Source organism: Lissotriton helveticus, chromosome 5_1 (genome assembly GCF_964261635.1).
Source record: "Lissotriton helveticus chromosome 5_1, aLisHel1.1, whole genome shotgun sequence".
Classification (NCBI taxonomy): domain Eukaryota; kingdom Metazoa; phylum Chordata; class Amphibia; order Caudata; family Salamandridae; genus Lissotriton; species Lissotriton helveticus.
Window position 1 is genome coordinate 582,259,073 of NC_136065.1, and position 22,456 is coordinate 582,281,528.

General features: G+C 43.4%; 1 protein-coding gene across 2 annotated transcripts in view; it reads left to right on the forward strand.

Annotated features, from left to right (window-relative positions):
* The window catches only part of PER3 (period circadian regulator 3), a 361,451-nt gene that overhangs the window by 129,922 nt on the left and 209,073 nt on the right, over positions 1–22,456 (forward strand). For both annotated transcript variants that reach the window (XM_078642926.1, XM_078642925.1), the window contains one exon: positions 6,046–6,174. In XM_078642926.1, coding sequence (XP_078499052.1) covers positions 6,046–6,174 — 129 coding nt within the window. The remainder of the gene's footprint in view (positions 1–6,045; positions 6,175–22,456) is intronic.

Here is a 22,456-nt window from a genome sequence, read left to right on the forward strand (position 1 = left end):
TTGTCATCAATATCATTACACTATATATATTTACTGTAAGGTCACTGACCGTGGGGCTATATTGGTTCCTGCCTTATAAACTTAGGCTGCACAACATTAGACATTCACAGTATGAAAGGGGTGCACAACACTGCAGAGTGCATTGGGATTCGTCCTGGTACACTGCCGGTACTTTGCCGATGTTTGTTTACCAACTTCACTATGACTACCAGGCACCGCGTTTGTGACTGGTCGCTGTATCGAGTGCTGAACCTATTACAGCGCCCGTTACTCGGCCAGCGTAGTTTCGACCTATCGCGTAGCTTGGTAGTCTATCACGTGGGATATTCGGCCTATCGTAGGCGGTCTAATTTAAACCCTTTCCCGACGAGCCAGCGCCACCTCCCCAGACGGCACAGATGCCGGGTTGAAGTACCGACGGAGAGGTAGGGTTGCTTTCTGGTTATCTCTGGCTATTTGTGCGCACCATTCTTAAGCGGGAGAGTGCCTTAGGCACATCATTGAATGATCTGAGTGAGTGAACGAGGGGCCTATACTTTTTATGATATCGATGCAAGATCGTTTGAGGCACCATGACATCGCTCTTTGAAGTGGTACTACGATGTCCGGTTTTTTCAGGCTCACTACTAGAGAGATTGGATGACCGTTAAGTACTGCAAAAGGCAGCACATTACCGCGCTGCCTAGCGGTTTGAGCCCTTACAAATGCTGAGGGTCACGTGATTATAAAGAACAGACCTCAGCCATAGAGAAACTGCTGATTTCACCTTGGCAGTTTATTTTTCATGCAACGTAGCGGTAGAACCCTCGGGGGAGTTTTACCTTATCAATAGACGTTTTGTACTTAATGAACAGAAGGTAGTGACATTCACCATCTTCTAATCGGAGTTTATGAGATTGAGCTTTATCCATGCTGTGCTATAATACTTTTGTGGTGAGTGATACTTTTTGTATTTATTCACCTCAACAGAGCGGTGCTTCACTTTTGTCCTGAGCCGCAGCCAGGTGGGGTGAGGTCTGCACATCTTACACATCGGGTAAGATGGACTATATGTAATTTGAAAATCTTCAAGTTCTGTGTAAATTAGGAGACACTAGTACATACAGTGCAACTGGCTTTAGTAGTTCATAGGCCTTATTGATGATGAAGTTTACTCATTACAATATAGACAAGGATGTTTGGAGATAGGTTGTGTATGATATACTCATGCTATATTTTTGACTCTTTTAGTAAACAACCGAATCTGTAAGAAGATACTGAAGAGTACACCTAGGAGGTCCAGGTGACTTTTATACCAGTATCTGATTTGTTTCACTTCCTTAGAACACTGTTTCTTTTTATTCTATTCACTTTCTGGTTTTGTGTGCAGTAGCAGTAGTCGTTCTTGACAAGGTCCTGAAGAAAGCAAGGCCACACGGCCGTTATTTGCTGAAACATGTTGACCACGTTCCACTACTAGACAGTTCATAAATTTCCTCTGTCTGTGCTATTTTTAATATTGGCATTGGAAGCTATATCTGATTAAAATAGTTTTCTGCTTCCTAAACCAATTTTAACTACACCCCTTTTTTTGCTATCACAGCTTTTTTGCACTGCACTTTAGTTAGTTACCCCATGAGCCACTCCACTCATTTATATACAACCAATCACTTCTGACGAAAAAGTGACCCCACACTGCCCACAGGAGGGACCCTTTATCATCTATTAGGCCCTTTTCTGTTTGTCATCAGGCAGTTGTTTGTTGTGTGGGTCCCTGGAACCCCAAATGATGAAGGGCGGTTCCGAGTGGTGACTGATGGGTGTTCAAGACCATACACTTGTCTGGCTTATTATAATTATTTTAGGAAGTGTTGGAATTTGGCCAGTGGTATTAATTCTCAGTCGTTATCCAAACATTCCTTGTTACTACTTTGACCCTCTGATACTTTTGTTGTTGTAAAGGTTTGGAAGGACGCGTATCCAGAGCATGGTCATTAAACTAGTCCTAGGGTCCCCCATAATTGTATGTGTTAGAAGGATCCTATGGTCCGCCATACTCGTAATAAGGCACTGAGTGTACTCTTCCAGGTGTTAGTGAGCTCATGATCAAATAATTCAGCACCGTTCATTTGCCTTGTTCTTCTTTTTACTTCGGTGGGCCTTGTTCAGCGTGGTGGATCACACGATCACACAGTTCTGGTCTGATGCATAAAACGTATTTTCAACCTTAGACCTCATTACTACACCTCACAATTCATTATAGAGTTCATTTGGATCCATATATCTTCTTGCGTCTGCTTCAACTAACACATACTCACGCACAAGGCTGTGCACAAAAAGGGACAAACCTTCCTTTAAGGTCTCATCAGGAGCTAAAACCTGCCAGAAAACTCAGAAAACTCAGATAAATCAACTTCATATATCTTGTAATTCCAGGATTCTTGAAGCAATGTACATGAGGAATATGGAGTTAAAAGGTGTAGATTTAGAGTCCAAAGTCACTTTATGGATCAAGCTCCTTCTGTGTGGCTTTGAGGAAGAAAACATCACCTGCTTCTCATCTTCCCTTATAGACACATTTATTCTGTATTGCAGTCTGAAATGATGCCATCTACTAATCTTATTTATTCGTATCTACTTCCTTTTCTCGTCCTCCTTTCTCCATTACCCACCCCCTCCACTGCGTTCACTGCATGTCATTAAAATGTCCACAGCCTACTAGCTGCAAAGTGATGTAAGCTGATATTTACATTGCTTTGCTTCAAGCACCAAACAATTTATTTTGTGCAATATTTTGAAGGAAACTGGATCTCAGATGACCTTCTCACTAGAGATTCACAGTGAATACTTCGGCTTTTAGGCCAGCCCTAAGTCGAGCCCTTTGTAAAAATCTTAAAATGTTTCTATGGTCAGCTAGTCATGTCCTGTCTTTTCGTACCACGAGATCAGCTGCAGATGGTGAATGTTACATGCAATAATAATATTGTAATGTTTTATTATAAGACTGTAGCATAAGAAGAACAAAATCAGTATTTCCTGTCAGTAAATGTTGCAGGCAGTGTGCCTGCATATCCTTCTTGAACTCATTGGAAATATATATATTTAAAATGAGTTCAAGAAGTATATCCAGGCACAGTCGAAGGTTTTGCGCTATACTTCTTTGTGCTTATTTGGTGGAAGGGTAGTGTAGGTTCGGATCATGGAAGCCAATCCATCAGAATGCCAAGGATAATGAAAATAATTACAAAGCTTTTGGCCACAAGTCACACAATAGAGTTGACCCAGTGTTCCTGCCATGACCCTGAACATCCTCCATTTGCTACGGTGGCGCTAGATGATGGGCAGGAAGTAGAAACTAGAGCGTAAACCATGCCTATTGATCTCTGGTTACTTTCTTTTCACACTGCTGCTTTTATGAGAGCACACGTAGCAATAGCAATGACGGGTATAAAAGAGCAAGCCCTGGTAAGCAGCTCATTTCCCTTGCTACCTCTAATTGAAGGTAGTCCTGATACCTAGAATGGAGGTCCTGTGACTATGGATGGTACTTTTTCAAACTGTTGTATGAACTGTGTTAAGGGGTGTGGCTGAAATGCTGTCAGATATACATATTTAGACAGGCCTTCACGAATAAACAGTGAGGGTTGATCTAAAAACGCAGTTTAATTAAAGGCCTATTTCATAGCTATGGGGCTGATTTAGATATAGGTGGATAGCTTGCTCTTTCACAACTTGACGGATATCCAATCCATCTTATTACAAGTGCATCAGGATATATAGTATATAGGATAACCCTTCAATCAAACTCTAAATCCGTCCTTTAAATCTTTACAATGTAGTTGGCCCTTTATTGTGCCAGATTGCGGTTTTACCTCCTACAGTAATGAATTTCTATTCATTAATATGCATTTTTCTCAATTCAGTATCAGTCATCAATCATGAACTCAGCTGTTGGTAGATATCCTATTACCTATACATGTATGTATTTTAGTTGATAAGTGATGCAAATATTGTCAGGGAGTGAAATAAAAAACATTAACTGTGGACCTGGCTCTACTAGCCATTTCTCTGGTGATAGAAAATTTGAAGAAAGATAAAGAATATTTCATAAAGAAAAAACAGATTTATACTTTCGCTCAAAACCTCTGGGGTGTTTAAGACCACTGTCAGTGTGAAATAATCAACTCATTCTCTGTATAGACCTTCGGAATAAATATGTTTTGTGGATTATTAAATATGGCGAAAGTCACATGGAAAGAACGAATTTGAAAGCACTTGAGAGATTCTTAAAGAACTATGAGAAATATCAAACAAAAACAAGGACTTTGTACATTACTAACTAACAATGAAGTGAAACAGCATGTATTGACAATTTGCAATAATTATGCTAACAGGCAAATGATTAGCAATATATTTGTCATGTAAATGTGAGAGATAAAGGGTAGGTCTAAACTGAATTCAGGCATTTATGATCCCTTACAGTAAAAAAAAAATCAACATCAAAAACATGGTCTGATTTAGAAATATAAAAGTACACTTTTGTGTATGTTTACACTTGCTGTTGTAACTTTACTACTTTTTGGTATTCACAAACAAATGTAATTTTACTACTAGTAAAAATTGCTAGTGGTAAAATTACGCTCACAGTTTGTGAATACCAAAAAATAGAAACGTTACTACAATGTGTAAGTTGACTCCATGGGCCTGAGTAGTAAAGTTAATACAGCAAGTCCAAACTTACACAAAAGTCTAAGATTACCTTTGTGAATCATGTCCATAGTGTGCTAGCTACTTTACAGTTTACATGACTTTTAATTTCCATAAAAAGGTGTGTGTGGTTTGAATATTGAAGAAGCACAAATTACTGAAAGCAAGGAAGTTCCATTTTTGAAAAGTCTGAAAAAAATGAAAATGGTAGGCTTTGATGCATTGCTGGAGATACATAAGCTATTGGATGGATTATTGGTGAACCTCAAAAGTAAGAACCATTGGGTAGGTGTGTTCAGAGACCAATCCGCTTTACATGATTGTTCACAAGTCAGAAAGAGGATAACAAGACAAAAGAGGGGAGGATTTGGCCTCGAATCATGGGACCTGGGTCCGAGTCTCTGCAATGACGCTGAACATCCTGTGATTCTGAGCAAATCACTTAATCTCCCCATGCCTCACAAAAATGATTGTGTCCTCATGTAATGCAACTGGTGCTATGTAAAGCGCTCTGATACCCGATTCGGGTCGAGTTCGTGCCATATAAAATTCTGTAAAAAATATATATACATTTTTTTTTTAAATAAAAGCCCAAATCATTATTTTTTCATTATGTGGTTTAACGCAGTGGTTCTTAACTTGTTGCCTTCTGTGGACCCTCACTCAATCATTACTGGAATCCGGGGATCCCCACTGAATTAATATTGGAATCCAGTGATCCCCACTGAATCATTATAGGAATCCAGGGTCTCAACTGATTCATTACTGGTAGACGAAGACCTCAGCCTAAGGAATTTTGATGATTTGAACCGGATAACAATACACAAAAATGCAGAAAAAAAGCATTCATCAAACAAATAGACCAATGATGAAATATGTAATTTATTTTACAAACAAATGCAAATAAAACAATCTACATTTTAATGGTAAGGTTGTAGCTTTTCTAAATTCATTTGAGGCCACCCTCTGTCCACACTATAATCTTTTTGATGCATCAGCACTGTTCACACAGATCAATCTGAGGATACACACTGACTTTTTAGCATCCAATTTCAAATTCTTTAACATTTACAGAACATTTTAACATTTTCAGGTTCTCATACTGTTTCTTTATTTATATACACTTTATTATTATTATGATATTGTTTAATTTTCTAAGCAGTTTTGAACTCCATGAGTAGGTGTTGCAGACACCCAGGGGTCCAGGGACCAATGTTTATGAAACACCGGCGTACTGCATTTGCTTGATATTGGTCTTTCAGTATTTTACACTGTTACAAGTATTAAATTGTTGTGAATTTATGAACTTCTACTTTTAATTTTCACTCTATCTGGAATTTTGTTTCTCAATTCTTTCAGCCCATTCATAATAATGGATCTAGTGGTTACGGTAGCTTTGGAAGCAATGGTTCTTATGAACATTATATTAGTATAGCATCTTCAAGTGACTCAAATGGAAACTGCGTGGAAGAAATTCAAAGAGAACCAGTAAGCCCAACAAAAAGTCTTTTTTTCTTTTAGAGTAGATTTAAAGTAATTTGTGATGTGGAAAAATTCATGTTTTTAAAAATATGTTGTGTGAAATTGTTGGTAATTGTTTTTGCCCTATTTGTTGTTGTCTATGTTGTGATAGTAATTATGATGAAGGTCAACGTTTCCTATTGTTATTACTACCAATCAAACAAATTTATATGGTTCAATTTGTGATGTGCCCACTTTGTGTTTCTAGACAACAATAATATACTTGATTAGTTGTACGTTATTTTGTATTGCACTATTGAATTTGTAACAATGCACAAATTAAGTTAACAGTACAACATCTAATTTTGAGCATGCATTAATTCTACATTTATTAAATGCTATTATAACAAAATATGCTGAATTTAAGGTTTTTAGTAAAGCTTTATGCTTTGTTCTTTTTATTGACAGAACAAGTAAAACAATAGAAATAAAAACAGGCATTGCCACAACATTTCACATGAAACAAGAGGAAAGGAGTCCAAAGAGTAAACCAAACATGAACTTGCTAGACAAAAGTGATTTGAGGTCAGAATCACTGCGATTTGCAAATCAAAGGGTTGGTGACTGCAGGATAGCTTTTTACATTTTATAAAAGCCCTTTTAAGTCTTTTAATCATTTTAAGTCTGTCTGACTCATGAAAGAGCTTTTGTAAATAGTAAAAAGGTATTTTCCAGTCAGAACCCATGTTCGAAACACCAATTTGAGCTGGGTTAGAATAGCTCTTTTGAAACTCTGTCCGAATTTCAAATACAATGAGGGCTTAAAAATGACGCCTCTTTCTATCTGTGATTGGGAGAGCAATTTGTCAGTAGTTTGTGAGTGCAGTTGTGGTCCCTGATATCTTCAGAAACCAAATAAATAGAAACTTTTATTCCAAAAGTGGCACCTGCTCCTTTTATAGATATAGATTACCATTTTGTAGTGCAAATGCATAGATGGAAACCTGTGAAGATCCTTTGCTTGCCAGCCATTCCTATATTTACATCCAATCACAAGGGTCTGCAAATTGTGACCTGTCTAATTATTATTCATTAGGCAGGTTGTTTGTGATTCCCTGCAAATGTTCAATTTGTGATGCAACATTTTAGTACTTAGATCGCATTACAGATTGCATTCCCATTCACAAACCAGTCGGTGTGCAGATTGGACATCTCTGGTTTGCAAATTAGATTAATACAAATTTGTGAATAATCTTCCCAAAGGCATCATAGTTTCTAGTGAAACAGCTTCTTGTCTTGTTCTACACCTTCTTCCTTTCGAACTTTTGGGCTTTGTAACCCCTGACACAGACTTCAACTCCATTTACATTTTCTTCTCCTTTTTCCCAAGACTTTTCCATGCTTGTTTATGACTTAGGGCCCAATTTAGAGTTGGTAGAGAGGGTAATCTTTTGCAAAGACAACAGGGTACCCCATCCGCCAAACTGAAGGTCCGCCCACCTCATTTAGAGTCAGGCGGATCGCCACTATGTTGACAGCGGAGACATCAACAACATACACCTCTGACTGCCAGAAAGAGTAAGGGCCTTTGGAAGTTTTGTCATTCGTCCACCTGCTCTATTTAGAGTCGGTGAACATATGGCAAATTTTCACTGCTTTCGCCGGGTAAAACCTGGTGGTTAGGGGAATTGAATACTGCAAAATGCCCCGCGGTGCCATGGGAGAACTCTCCTATAGCGAGGGGGTCATTGCTTATTTAATTTTCAAATAGAATATCTCGGGGGCTCATTGTGAAATGGGGAATAAACAGAGAAACAGATTTTGTGCATCAGATTATACTGGTTATTCCTCATTCAAGGCTGCATTTTCACTCAAAGATTTTGGCTGAGTACCTGCAGTCATTAGGCTAAACCGTATGTGCCTGCGGTGTTTCCACATTACCTGTAATCCTGGCTGGCCCGCTAACTATGGTTACCAGGCCTACAGGGGGTAAAAGAAACTCGTAATGATGGCTCATTTTGCTAATAGAGCCATGAAATCCCCTCACTTTAGCTAAATCCAATCTGCATATTTTGTGGGGAGTGAAGCCAAAGTATGCTCTTTAAAGCCTTACCAATAACAAAGCTATATGGCCAACAAACTTAAAACAGAATCTTTCATGCATTTAATATCCAGACCAGCCTTAAATGTTAAAATATCTTCTAGGCTGGCTCCAGAATAGGCTTATCCAAAGCCCTTGCTCCCCTACCTAAGTAAGGTTTATAACATAATTTACTGACATTGTGTGGCTTGGGAGCAGTTGACACAGGTGGGGACCCCATCATGGCCGATGCAGTCCTCACGAAGGCCGCCAATGGTAATGTTCTAGTTGGTTTTGGCCACCCCCCCTAGACGTCTGGAGCCCGAATAAGAGGGGTATGCCGCTTTGATGCTGCGTTTGGAGAGGAACAAGGAGACGGCATGGGGAGAACGCAACCGCGAGGCGAATGGAAGGAAAGAGAAGGAGCCGAGCGGCAGGATGACAGGTGAAACATTGCTACAGACAGAGAGGATAATCCTACCGAGAATATCGGAGAGGCGACGTGACGACCGCTGAGAGCAGTAGGAAGGAATCAGGACCCTGAGCCATAGGAGAGCAGAACCAGCCAGACTCCAGAGATAGGTGCGGAGACCCAGAACAATGCAGCTCTGAGCCAGAGCCGTGGCTCAGGCAAGCAGCTGGGGTTATTTTTTTTATCTCTTTCATGGGCACTCAAAAGGTTGTACCTAGTGGGCCTGTGAGGGGTCACACTTGCGGCATGTTAAGACAATGGACATAGAGACTTGTTTTCACCTGAGCACATAAAAATTCCCTCACCCACGGGGTTCGTGAGACATGATTTGGTTTTCTTTTGTTATTCAGTTTAGGAGTTGTACCTCACGGTTGATGGTGACGGACTGATCATTGATGTAATATTGCCTTGGTACTCAGGCCATATATCTTTTTATTTCTCTCAAGGACCACCCTGGGTCAAGAGAGGAGCATGATTGGGAGGCATCTCAAAGCACTCACAGGAGAGCTCCACAACGCTCCAAACTAGGACGGACAAAGGAGTAATTATTGCTAAAACCGCCTGATGTTTGCAGGAATAAACATCATATACCTTACACTGGCTTATAGCCATATCTGACAACATATTACACACTGCTTGTTCCATCATCCATCTGACCAATCTGGCTAGATAAGGTATAGATGCTGACATATTTCTTTCCTAATGAGATCTATAATTTTCTCTTGGATTTCTGTCTCAGCTCCTTTGTTAAAGACTCTACCTATTATTATTTGGGTTGGATAGTTAATCATGGATACATAAAAGTCTTGGGGCCTTTTAAAGTTTGGGGAAAAAAGGTAGGAGCAAAGAGGGAAACAAACAACTAGGAAGCCCTCCACTCAATAAGTCAACAAACTACTATTGTCCTAGTGTTCAAGGCAGTTACCATACCATATAAAGATCTGCAGGCATCGCTGGTTGTACATAAATTACAACATACCTCTCTTCTTACAATAAATCTAGAGTAGGGGATGTCTCAGTCTGCTGCCACTGTTAAAAATAGCCCAACTCTGATAGACAAACTTAAACAAATACAAAACCCACATTCACCTAGTGTAACAACAGAAAAAAGGTGAGAAAGCGAGATAGCACCTCACGGGCACACCACCAATGGGGCCCCTGGCTGGTACTCACCAGGATGGCCCTGTTATCATCATTGGTGCCATCAAGCTATAACGGAAGCGTGTCCTAAACCCAAAGAAAAGACAGTGAGTGGTGCAGTGAACACAAATTATATTTAACACAACATACAACATTCAACAATTAACATATAATATATTCTGCAACTGGGAAAATTTCTTTAATGGTGTTCCTTCTTGTTGAATACGGTACATATATGAACAATAAAAAAGGAAGATGTGAATACTACCAATCGATTCACACCCTACTTACAGCCGACAGGTTTCATTGCCTTGGTATCTATCAGGCAGTTTCCTCAGGGCAAACCACTTTCAATGCCACTGCAAAGGACACTGGGCTTTGCGCGCTGTAGTAAAACATACAGAATCGAGGTTACCTGCTGTCCTACCCTGTTCAATTCACAATGCTATTCTGCGCAGAAAAACAGTGTAATGCTGCAAAGAAGGAAATAATTACCCTTCAATGAACCTTGCCTCTCATACCAGCCAAGAGGATTTTAAAAGGATAACAGCCCCGCATTGGGGTGCATCTTTGATGAGAGATCTTCAAAATTACAGGTACAAGATGTGTCTTTTTAAATGTAACCCTGATCTTTTGATGTTTGGTCAAGCATCAGTAATGAAGGGAGACTGGACCAGGCTCACCAATGGGGGCTGTTATCCTTTTAAAATCCTCTTGGCTGGTATAAGAGGCAAGGTTCATTGAAGGGTAATTATTTCCTTCTTTGCAGCATTACGCTGTTTTTCTGCGCAGAATAGCATTGTGAATTGAACAGGGTAGGACAGCAGGTAACCTCGATTCTGTCTGTTTTATGTTTTACTACAGCGCGCAAAGCCCAGTGTCCTTTGCAGTGGCATTGAAAGTGGTTTGCCCTGAGGAAATTGCCTGATAGATACAAAGGCAATGAAACATGTCGGCTGTAAGTAGGGTGTGAATCGATTGGTAGTATTCACATCTTCCTTTTTTATTGTTCATGTATGTACCGTATGCAACAAGAAGGAACACCATTAAAGAAATTGTCCCAGTTGCAGAATATATTATATGTTAATTGTTGAATGTTGTATGTTGTGTTACATATAATTTGTGTTCACTGCACCACTCACTGTCTTTTCTTTGGGTTTAGGACACGTTTCCGTTATAGCTTGATGGCACCAATGATGATAACAGGGCCATCCTGGTGAGTACCAGCCAGGGGCCCCATTGGTGGTGTGCCCGTGAGGTGCTATCTCGCTTTCTCACCTTTTTTCTGTTGTTACACTAGGTGAATGTGGGTTTTTTATTTGTTTAAGTTTGTCTATCAGAGTTGGGCTATTTTTAACAGTGGCAGCAGACTGAGACATCCCCTACTCTAGATTTATTGTAAGAAGAGAGGTATGTTGTAATTTATGTACAACCAGCGATGCCTGCAGATCTTTATATGGTATGGTAACTGCCTTTTAAAGTTTGCCAGATGGAAGAATCCATCACATGCTTGGTGGATGTCCTGTCAACCATATTACAAGTGCAATATAGCCTATGGCAACTGTAATATTGTAGGCAGGATACCTACCACATTTTGACTGGGTATCCTGTCCGCCAAATTTTATAAAGGCCCTTAATGTCCAATTTTGTTAATCTACATATGTGAAACATCACCCCTTTTGGGACAGGTGATCTGTTTTCCTTGACTGGTGCCCTACCTACTGAATACATTATTAATGTGTGTCATGTCCAATACATGTTTAATACATGCCACAATATATTTCGTACTTTTCCTTCACCAGGTTGCCACTTCATCCAATATTTAGTACAGACCAGGTATGAAACCGAGATCAATCAGCATGTGGACTGCAAGCAGTGTAAACACTTTTGAATGATGATGAAGTCCTCTGACTGGAAAGATGAGCAGAATAGCACCCCTAAAGAGATATAAGGAATTGATCAAATCGGAATGCATTTTCACACAGAGTGGTTCACCTGAAGGGGTCAAAATAATAGTGCCAAGAACATGATCAGACATTCACCCTCCTAAATGATTTATTTCATCTCACAACTAAGAGATTGCTGCACCCCACAACTGAGAGATTGTTGCACCCCTAGAGGAAATTAAAATTGAATCTCATCTTTAGCCAAACTTTTTACGGCAAAAGATCACAGTAACAAATTCAATCAGTTTTTTGTGCTATGTTTGTTTCACATAGAATCGGTTTCCCCTCATCAACTGCTTTCCACACTAAGCTCCCCATCCAAACGTGGGCACCCGATTCTGTGAAATCCATAGATTGTCCTAAATTTGTCTACTACTTTCTTCTAACAGAACAATGTGTTTGCCATAAACTAACACTTTTGGAAATGCATAATGGCCCTACTCCTCTGCCAGGCCCTCTAATCTAATGGTTATTATATAGCATTATTGGAATGCCGAAAATCATGTGTGATTTGATTCCTCCAAAAAGCTGCTAGAGCTTTGCTATTTTCTTTGTACACATTCCACACTGATGAATCGAGGATGACGTTCTGTGTGTTTAGGTTAAACCCTAAGTTGTTTATCTTCTTTGAGATTGAAGCTACCTTTTGTATATTTACCAGACCTAATGGTTTCCACTGGAACTTCAGATACTTCAGATAATCGTGCATGATTCCTGAAGTTTGCTTCTACTGGGGATATGAGAATCATGAAACCATAGCTAAATGATCAGCAAACCTTTACAGCCTGAAAAGCTGTCAACACTGGTGTCTGCGGTTCAGTGGAAAACAGTAGGTACATACAGGGTGGTAGACAAATGAAATCACAACACTGGCCCCAACGCACCACCCAGGAGTTCTATGAGCCTTCAATACTACAGTCATATTGGAAGTGTAACATTAACTTTTTACATTTCATTCTTGTTAAATAGTCTCCTTCAAGAGGACAATATTGCTCACAAACCGCCACAGTTGTTTCCAGGTTATTTCACTGACCCCTTTGTATGGCAGACTCTATGCAGTACAACACAGATTGTTCATGTTTTTTAAGAATGGCCGGGAGGGGCCCCTTTGTACATCAGAGTCATAAAGGGTTCTATAAGAAACAGTTTGCTGCTTGGAGGTTCCACACAAATCTGTATTCAAATGTGATAAAACACTGCAATCTTCCCCTATTTTGCCATGGGTAGAAAGGGCAAACGTGAAAGGTCTGCACCCCTGAAGCATCGATGCACGCTTGGTCCCTGTGAACTTTGCCTCTTGATTTGAAAATAGATTAGTATGCGTTTTCTACTCTGACAAATATTCAACCCCCTCTCATGTCTAGATCCTGAGCCATTTGGAAGAGGAATCAAGTGGACCTTATGTCACTGGTCCCTGCAAAAATCTCAGATAGGAAAATGTCCCTAATCGATGCCTACCCTTCATCTAGTGGAACACTGAATAAGCTGTCCTTTTTAGTAAGCTGTTTAACAAAAGAGTCTTCAAACAACAGACCTTCTGTCAAAGGGCCCATCTCTGAAGAACTATAATAACTAGGGACCCACCTTGCAAAATAGTTTGCAGTACCTCTCCACTGACACTGCACAATCTCCTTTGCCACGTAAACATATTCTTCCCAGAGCCCAGACTCCTTGGGATTGCAAAATCAGTATGAGCATTTTAGACCTTGTGCCAGCATTTCTAAATTTTGCCGGAGAGCTTGTAACTAGCTTGCTTTCAATAACATGAATCTCTTCTAATGTTTTTGAGGCTGTAAGTGTCAGCATTCTAGAATCAATCTCTGACATGTTTTGCCTGGTATTTACAATTTCTGAGCAGTTTTACACCTTTGCATTTATTTTTGTGAGTGTATTCGAAATTGTCAAAATGGAATCGGACTCCTGTCTGCCATGGCAACTACCAAAAGGTGCTGAGATGCCATACCAATGGCATATTCTGCTTTGTTCAAGGACTACCTAACAAATAATTTGCTACTTTTGGGTTAAGGAGAAATCCGCAAAGCATGGGCAATCGAGGTTATCTTAGTTGAACATTGACTTTTCCATGTCTGACAAATCTTACTGGCCATTCAGTCTCTTTCACTCTGAACATCACAAATCTTTCCCTATTTAAGGCTAATAATGGGATCCCAGGGAAATGAAGTTCCTAGGACCTCTACTCGATCATCCAAAATGCTGTTGTGTGATTGAGTGGCATTCCTCAAGAGGACATAGGTCAGTCTCAAATGCCATATGAAGGTTAATATCAGAGAATTGTTTGCATCGTCCTTTTGGTTAGAGACTCTCTTGGGAATTTTCTCCACCCTAGGCTTCTGTAGAGGTTCTCAAAATGATCAATCCCCTCAAAATGTGAATCACTGTATGCAAAAACAGGGGGTATGCAGTTCCTAGGAGTGAGGGAGAATGCAGGTCTTTCTAAAAAGTGCCCTCATATACCCTGATGGATGTCATGCTTCATCAATGGGCCTGCTCCTCGTCGGGCTGGCGCTGCAATGCCCGACAGGACCCGTCAAGGGGCCCTTTGGTGGAGATCTTTTGTTGATTAAGCCGTAGGGTGAGTGCGTGTGTGTGGGCTAGGTAGTGTGGTGAGTCTGAAAATTAAAATAGGTCTAGAGCACCCTGTCTGATACTTTTATTCCAAGGGGGCACCTGCCTAATTAAGAAATGTGAGCATTTTGCAGAACACAACCATACCACTAATGATCTACACTGGAACATTTTGGAAGCCCACCCTCAAATATCAAAAGAGGTTTTGTTTAGGAAAGAACAAAAATGAGTCTTTAAACTTTACACACACACCAGGGGTCTTAATGATGACATACCATGGGCAGAGTTGAACCGACCTGGATAACTACCACTTCAATACCTTCTATTAGTCGTGCCCCCATTATCATGCCCTCGGACTTAACATCTACAGTGTCACTACCTTGACTCATGGACAACGCACTTTAAAAAAAAAAAGCTTTATTTACCATTTTGGTACATCATAGCAAAACAATCATATTCGTTCACTGTCTTTGACATTACAATTGAAGAAGGTAAGATGGAGCATAATGTATCAGTACAGCATTTGTCACGGCATGTAGCTAAAGGAAGAAGAGTAGTAGCCAGGCTAAGAAATACAATCTCAATGGCCTGTCCCCCATTCCTGAGAACAACCTTCCGCCGACCAGTAGCGGGTGCACGATCCCACCCAAACCCAACCGACACAGGTGAGGCCATATAATCAAAGAGACCTGGTCATTACGGGGCACAGCAATGCAATGGGTAGCAAAAAATGGAAGACAACAAAACAGATTACCCCACCCTGGCAGGGACAATGCCCGCTACAGCTGTGGGTTAGAGGCTTGTCGAACATTTTCCACATAGGCCCTGTAAGGTCCTCAAATTTCCTTGGGGTGGGAGGTGCCAGGCTGCATCCTAGAGTATACTTTGCTATTGGTGGTACAATAAGCCAGACTATTCAACCAACTTTGCTAAGTGGGAACTTTCCTATGGCCCCAATGAATAGCTATTTCTCTTTTGGCCAGCAGCAAACTGAGGGATACAAATTTACTAATGCTTTTGGGGAGGTTTGCCACATAACCCAGGAGTGCCACTTCAGGTGTGGGGATGAGGGCCAACTCCGTCATGTTACCTAGTGTTTCGTGCACCATCTCCCAATATGGCTGTAGTTACGGACATGACCAGGCGGGGTGTGCAAAATCAGTATGTGGGGCATTGCATTTATGGCAGGTGCGGGGTCTAGACAGGCCCAGTTTATGGGCTCAGGCAGGAGTGATGTATATTCTACGTAAGAACTTAAAATGTAGTAGTTTATGCCTGCTGTTTAGTGAAACTTCTTTCCTGACAGCACAACATTTAGCCCATAGATCGTCCATGATGGGGCGGCCCAAGTCACCTTCCCAATCCCTGCGAATCCTGTCAATGTTAACCGGCAGCATCCCAGCGCATGCCTTATAGAGTTTAGATATGAGGTGAACCCCGCTCTCACTCAATGAGTGAGAGTGGAGTGAACGAGTCTGGTTCAATGGGAAACCCTGGCAACGTGGCACGCAAAGCCGAGCGGATCCGCCCTAAGACAAAGCTATCCATAAATGAAGCTTCTTGAAAGTGGAATCTTCCGTTGCCGAAAAAATGTGTCCATCTGGTTATAAGACTCCCAGTCTTTTGATGTCAAATTTGGCCAAAGCACGCTGTACAATTTTTCATCTGTTATTGGCAGCCAGCGGTAATTAGTTTCAGCTTATCCCAGGCCCAGCTGGTAGTGGAAACTGTCTGTATATCATTGGGGTCTCTGGGTACGCCCTTGGGCAAGACAGTGGATTGCCGCTCAGGAAGAACGAAATCTGCCTCCGAGCGGAGAAACAGGATCCTGGCGTCTGGGTGGAACCATGCAAAGGCACAGCTGCATTGAGCCACGAGGTAATATAGTTGTAAATCTGGCACCCCAAACCCTCCCCTCTCATACGTTAGGGTGAGAACCTTCCAACGGAAGCAGGCCTGTTTGCCACCCCAGACCAATCTTAAAAGTTTGGAACGCAACATTAAAAAGAAACTGTTCGGGAGGGCTATGGGGATATTTTAAAAAAGATATCAAAATTTGGGAAGAACCACCATCTTAAGCACTGCAACTCTGCCGGCAATAGAAATGGTAGCTGCAGCCATCTCTCCACTTGGGCTTCAATCAATCAATCAATCAATCATACCATTTGTATAGCGCACTACTCACCCGGGAGGGTCTCAAGGCGCTTGGGGGAAGGGGCATGCTACTGTTCGAACAGCCAGGTCTCGAGTTGTTGCCTGAAGGCGAGATGGTCCTGGGTCAGCCGAAGGTGGGTGGGGAGGGAGTTCCATGTCTTGGCAGCCAGGTAAGAGAAGGATCTTCCTCCGGCGGTGGCTCTTCGGATGCGTGGTACGGCTGCGAGGGCGAGGCTGGTGGACCGTAGCTGGCGGGTGGGCGTGTAGAAGGTCAGGCGGTCGCTGAGGTACTTGGGGCCCAGGTCGTGGAGAGACTTGTGTGCGTGGGTGAGGAGCCGGAACGTGATCCTCTTGTTGACGGGGAGCCAGTGCACGTTCCTCAGGTGGCTGGAGATGTGGCTGCGTCAGGGGACATCCAGGATTAGTCGGGCGGAGGCGTTCTGGATGCGCTGGAGTCTTTTCTGTAGCTTTGCTGTGGTTCCGGCGTAGAGGGCATTGCCGTAGTCCAGTCGGCTGGTGACGAGTGCCTGGGTGACAGTCTTCCTGGTCTCGGTCGGGATCCAGCGGAAGATCTTGCGAAGCATACGCAGGGTGTTGAAGCACGCTGAGGAGACGGCGTTGACTTGTCTGGTCATCGAGAGAGAGGAGTTCAGGATGAAGCCCAGGTTGCGTGGGTGATCGGTTGGCTTGGGCGCGGTGCCCAGGGCTGGGGGCCACCAGGAGTCGTCCCAGGCGGAGGGTGAGGATCCCAGGATGAGGACTTCCGTCTTGTCCGAGTTCAGTTTCAGGCGGCTGTCCTTCATCCATTCGGCGACGTCTTTCATCCCTTTGTGTAGGCAGGTTCTGGCGGTGTCGGGGTCTCTGGTGAGGGAGAGGATCAGCTGGGTGTCGTCGGCGTAAGAGATGATGTTGAGGGCGCTGACTGCCTGCCCATAGTTGAGACAAAGGATCTGGGCTGTATCTAGGTCGATGTAAATGCCCAAATATTTAACGGAGTCAGAGCACCATTCGATGGGGAATTCACATTTCCATGAAGTTGTACTGGGGTTTAAGGGGTAAATAACCAACTTGCGCCAGTTGATGCCCAGGCTGGAATGTTGACCAAAGTGGAGAATCTCTCTAATGAGTGGCTCTAGGTTCACCTGGGGCTCTCCTACATAGAGGATAGTGGCGTTTGTGTAAAGGGAGACCAGAAGGGGGCCGTTGTTGAATTGTTGGCCTCCCTGCCGATGCCTTTCCTGGAATTGGCAGATTACGGGGTCCATGGCGAGGATAAACAATAAAGGTGACAGAGGACAACCCTGTTGTGTGCTGCGGGATAGAAGGAAAGGTCGGGAGAGTGTGCCGTTCAGGCGAAGTCTCGCCATGGGGAGGCTGTGTAGAAGTGCAGTGGTAGCTATAAATCCCACAGGCAACCCCATGCAGCGTATAACAGACACAAATAAAGGCCAGTCCAAGGTACCAAAGACCTTCTCTGTGTCCAATAGGATTGCGGTGGCAGATACCTCGGGTTAATTCTGTGGAGGACCGAGAACAGCGTCCTGAGATTTAAGGAGGTCGATCGCTGGGGGACACAGTGGATTGGGCCGGTGAGGTAATGAATTCCATCAATTGGGACCAGCGCATGGCGATGATCTTAGTGAGAATTTTATAATTCAAATTGAGTAGGGACAAAGGTCTGTAGGACCCACATAAGGACGGGCCTTTGCCCGCTTTTGGAAGTAGTATAACAACTGTTTTGCGGAGTGTGGGGGTAGAATTTGTTTTTCGAGGGCCGCTGCGTGCACTTGGATTAGTTGCAGCATCAGAAAATCTTTGTATGCCTTGGAAAACTCCCTAGTGAAGCCATCCAGTCTGAGGAAAATTGAATTTTGCCCTGTCATGTGTCCCTACGTGTTCCCCATCGTATGTTATATGTGCATGATCGATATGCATATTTACCCCCTTGACCGAATAAAGACGCAATTATAGTTGTGTCCAACGTTAGTATGCCAGTTATCCAGTCCTCCTGAAAGCAACAAGTATTAGGCCTATGTTGCCAACGTCTTTACATTGTGCACGTTAAATCATCGAGTTGCACCCGTTTCTAGGCCTCACAGGGCCCAGACACTAGATTCGAGCCTCAAGTCTCCTGAAACACTCCGAGGAGAGATGCAGCCCCTCCCGCATCCCTGACCCTTCACTTACTTCCTGCCAAGCAGCGCGGTGCCCGGCCTGGCCTGCCTGCCTGTCTGCCAAGAATATGTTATGCCTACAGTTATCAGTTCAGCTCCCCGGCTTCACATTCCTAGCTAACGAACCGCATAAACATCTTCATCTATAGTCTAGTCTTTCTGTCTCCTTGCAAGAGAATTACTGAATTAATATCCATAGAAGATTCATAGCACACGCAATACATGTAGAAATATATGCATGCCTTAGTGACAAGTAGCCTTTGCCCTGATGACTTTTAGATTCAAGCAACATGTACTCCAAACACAAGATATCAGATATGCTATAGGTACAGGTCGTTCTGACATCCCAGACTTTAGTCTCCTCTTCTAGTGCTAGAAGTCAGAGCCCCCAGCTCTCCCCAGTTACACGTCATGGCCCGTTTGCGCGTACCAGTAGGTTAAAGGTTCCAGCTGCCCAGGTAGCCCCCTCCATGTATCCACCCATTTATGACGCTTCTGTGACGTTTACATCACATGTCTCCGTGCACGCACTGTGCACGCCTTCTTTTCACGCCCATATGTTCTTATCTTCCGTTTGTCACTTGTTACGCCTACTGTATTCAATGCAATTGTACTGTTTTACTATATATACTGTATGATGTTAATATGATATTAGGCTTTTCTTCCCACTTTGTCCTGTGTCTGTCCCTTCCTGAACCTTTGCAGGTGATGGAATCCGATGGTCCATTGGCTCGAGCCATCTGATTAAAGCCCGTATGACTCAGATACCACGGATTCTGCCTCTTATTTATTGAGCTATCCTTTTCAGTTAATGCATAGAAAAATAGTACCGGTAATTAATTATTTATTTACCACAAGTCCCTGGGCAGAAGAGCATCGAAGGGTATCAATGGCTCCGAGTACATTGTCCTTTGAGATCGGCTCTGCTAAGAAATCCTGCATATTTTTTTCTAGATAAACCAGTGCGATATCAGATAAATAGGCCTCCTGCGCTGTGGGATCGTGCCCTAATTTGGAAGTGTAGAGAGATGTAAAATAAGCAAGGAATTTGTCTCAGATTTCCGCTGTGCTGTTGAGTACCTGCTTAGTGGAAGACCGCAGCTTGGTGACATAGGCTTTGCAAGCACCCGGCCTGGACGCTCGTCTTCGCCATATCGCCAAGCGGTTTGATATTTACCCAGAAAGAGTATCTTGCGGTCCGCGGAGTCCCTATATTCAGTGAGGGGGGGGCAAATGTTTTTCCACCGTATTCGGGTTAGAAGTGTGCAGCATTGCGTTGTCTAATTCAGTGAGGTTGCGTTCTGAGCAGGAAAAGTTGGTGCGCAGATCTTTGAGCACCCCTGCATGCTTGGCAATGCAAATGCACTTGATGTAGGCCTTGAAACCCTACCACAGATCCGCCCAAGTGTCAACTGAGCCAGTGTTGATGGTGAAGTTGTCTGCAATGGCCTTGCGCACTTCAGTGTGGAAAAGATCATCGTTGAGGGCGCGACTTGGTAAGTGCTATTGCCACTCAAACCCGTCCGGTCGGGGAACCTGAAGAAAAAGCTTAACAGGGGAATGGCCAGAATATGTTCTCGGCAGTGTCACGAGTGAATGGGACCAGCTGGAGACGCCAGGGCAAAAAAGCCAATAATCAATTCTAGTCCAGGTGTTATGCTGGCCAGCATAATGCGTGTATTCGGTGTGGGTGGGGTTGCGCTCGCGCCAAATATCAAGGAGGGTTAGTTGTACGCAAAGGTCACGAAGAGCATGGTGCGCGCATGGCTTAGTGACGGGCGAGTTGAAGGTGTCATCTAATTCGGGGTTGAGGAGCAGATTAAAATCACCACCTACCAGCAGAAAGATAGGATCTAACTTTGATGTTGGGCATTTGGGAATGGAAACATTCAGGGGAGTCAGTGTTTGGGGCGTATATGCACATCAAAGCCGCACTGTGACCCATTAGTGACCCAGTGATAACGGTGTACCTACCCCCGCTGTCTGCTACAACAGATCGGAGACTGAAGGGGAACCAATGGACAACGCACTTGACATTGCTCACACACTTTGCACATCACGTGCTAGCCCATATTGTTATGCCACCGCTTCCACCTATACATAAGTGGTCGCTATATGTAACTTTACCAGTAATTTTGACTGAAGACTACACCACTCCATTGATGCAGAAAACATCTGCACAGCTAGCATGCCCAGTTTCTAGATCTGTGCGTAACTACTGTGCTTCTCTTCAAGCTGTATACTTGGTGTAGGAAGGTGGATATCTGACTATATGGTTACCCCCACTTTTTTCCTGGTGTTTTGCTGGTTTTCGACTTAGTTGGCCTGGGACCCTGCTATTCAGGGCCCCAGTCTATCTGCTTTCTCTATAAAATGGACTCCATGTACTTTAGGTACATACCAGATTGGTTACTGGGTCACCCTTGTGAGCCCCTGTATAGTGTACCATAGGTACCCAGGGCATAGGTGCACCCTAGGCCTACCAGGGGCTGCAGCATGTATTGTGCCACCCCTGGTTTGCCTTCCAAACTGACACCACAGGTCTGTTCATACAGCCTGTGTAAGGTGGTGTAATCACCCCTTACTTTGATATAGTATACCTATATCTATATATACATATAGACACCTATGTCACTCCTATGGCAGGCCAATCCTGGAGGCAGTGTGCTTGGTCTTATGTGAGAGGGTGCCCTAGCATGAGCTGAGCCCCTCTGCAGCTTTCGGAACCATCTCCTTATAGCTGTTCTATGATATAGCCATACCATATACTCTTAAGTGCATTATAATCCTCGCAGTTAATGCTAACTTTGGTTTGGCTTTATCAAAACATGTTGTGTAAGGTGTCAAACACTTTGGAATACTACCCCCTCCTGGCCTGTCCTGGCAGCAGGGTAGCATTCCACCCTTCTAGAGGGAGAAGACATGTAGTTACTGGTTTACCCGGTTAAAGTTAAATAGAGCCTCAGCATCACAAAATGGATACTGCTGCCACAGACACGAGTCTGACCTCCTGTTGCTGGATGAAACTCCGGCAGCGGAGGCCTGGACAATAGGTTTCCTTTCCAGGGAGGTGCCAGGACCTCTCCAGACAGGCTTTTGTTTATTGGGGCAGGGAGGGCTGCATTCAGTGAATGCTTTCCAGACACTGCCTGGGGCACACAAGGTGCTCCATGCATTTTCCAGTTCAAACCGGTTGCTGGGGCACTCGGCCCCAGCTCTGGCACGGAACTGGACAAAGGGAAAGGAGTATAACCACCCCCTTCCCAGGTCCACCCATAGGCGGGACCTTAAGGGTAGTACAGCCCCTAAACTTAGTATAAGTATAGGAGCCCAGTCACTAGGACTTTAGATTACCCTGGACGAAACTTTGAAACATAAAACCTGGACCTTCGACATTCCATTTCGACTGGAAGATGGAAGACACCTCCCTTGTGGTCAATGAGTGGCCACCCTGTGCAAACAAGCACCAACAGCAACTTTGCCAGTCTGCATTTTCGAGGCTCCCACCGGATTCCAAAGAATCTGCGACACAGGACATGGACTTCCAAACATCTCTGACCCCGACCTTCGCTCACAGCAAAGCTGAGACCCGTTGCAGTCACGAGAGACGTGGAACCGGAACTCCTGGACATCCTGCATTTTGCAAGCTGCACTCACTTCACGAGGTAACTCGAAGTCGTGCATTGGGGTGCTTGAAGCCTCAGACCCGAGCATCATTTGCACCGAAGCTCAGAGGCCCCCACTTCACGAGTGACCC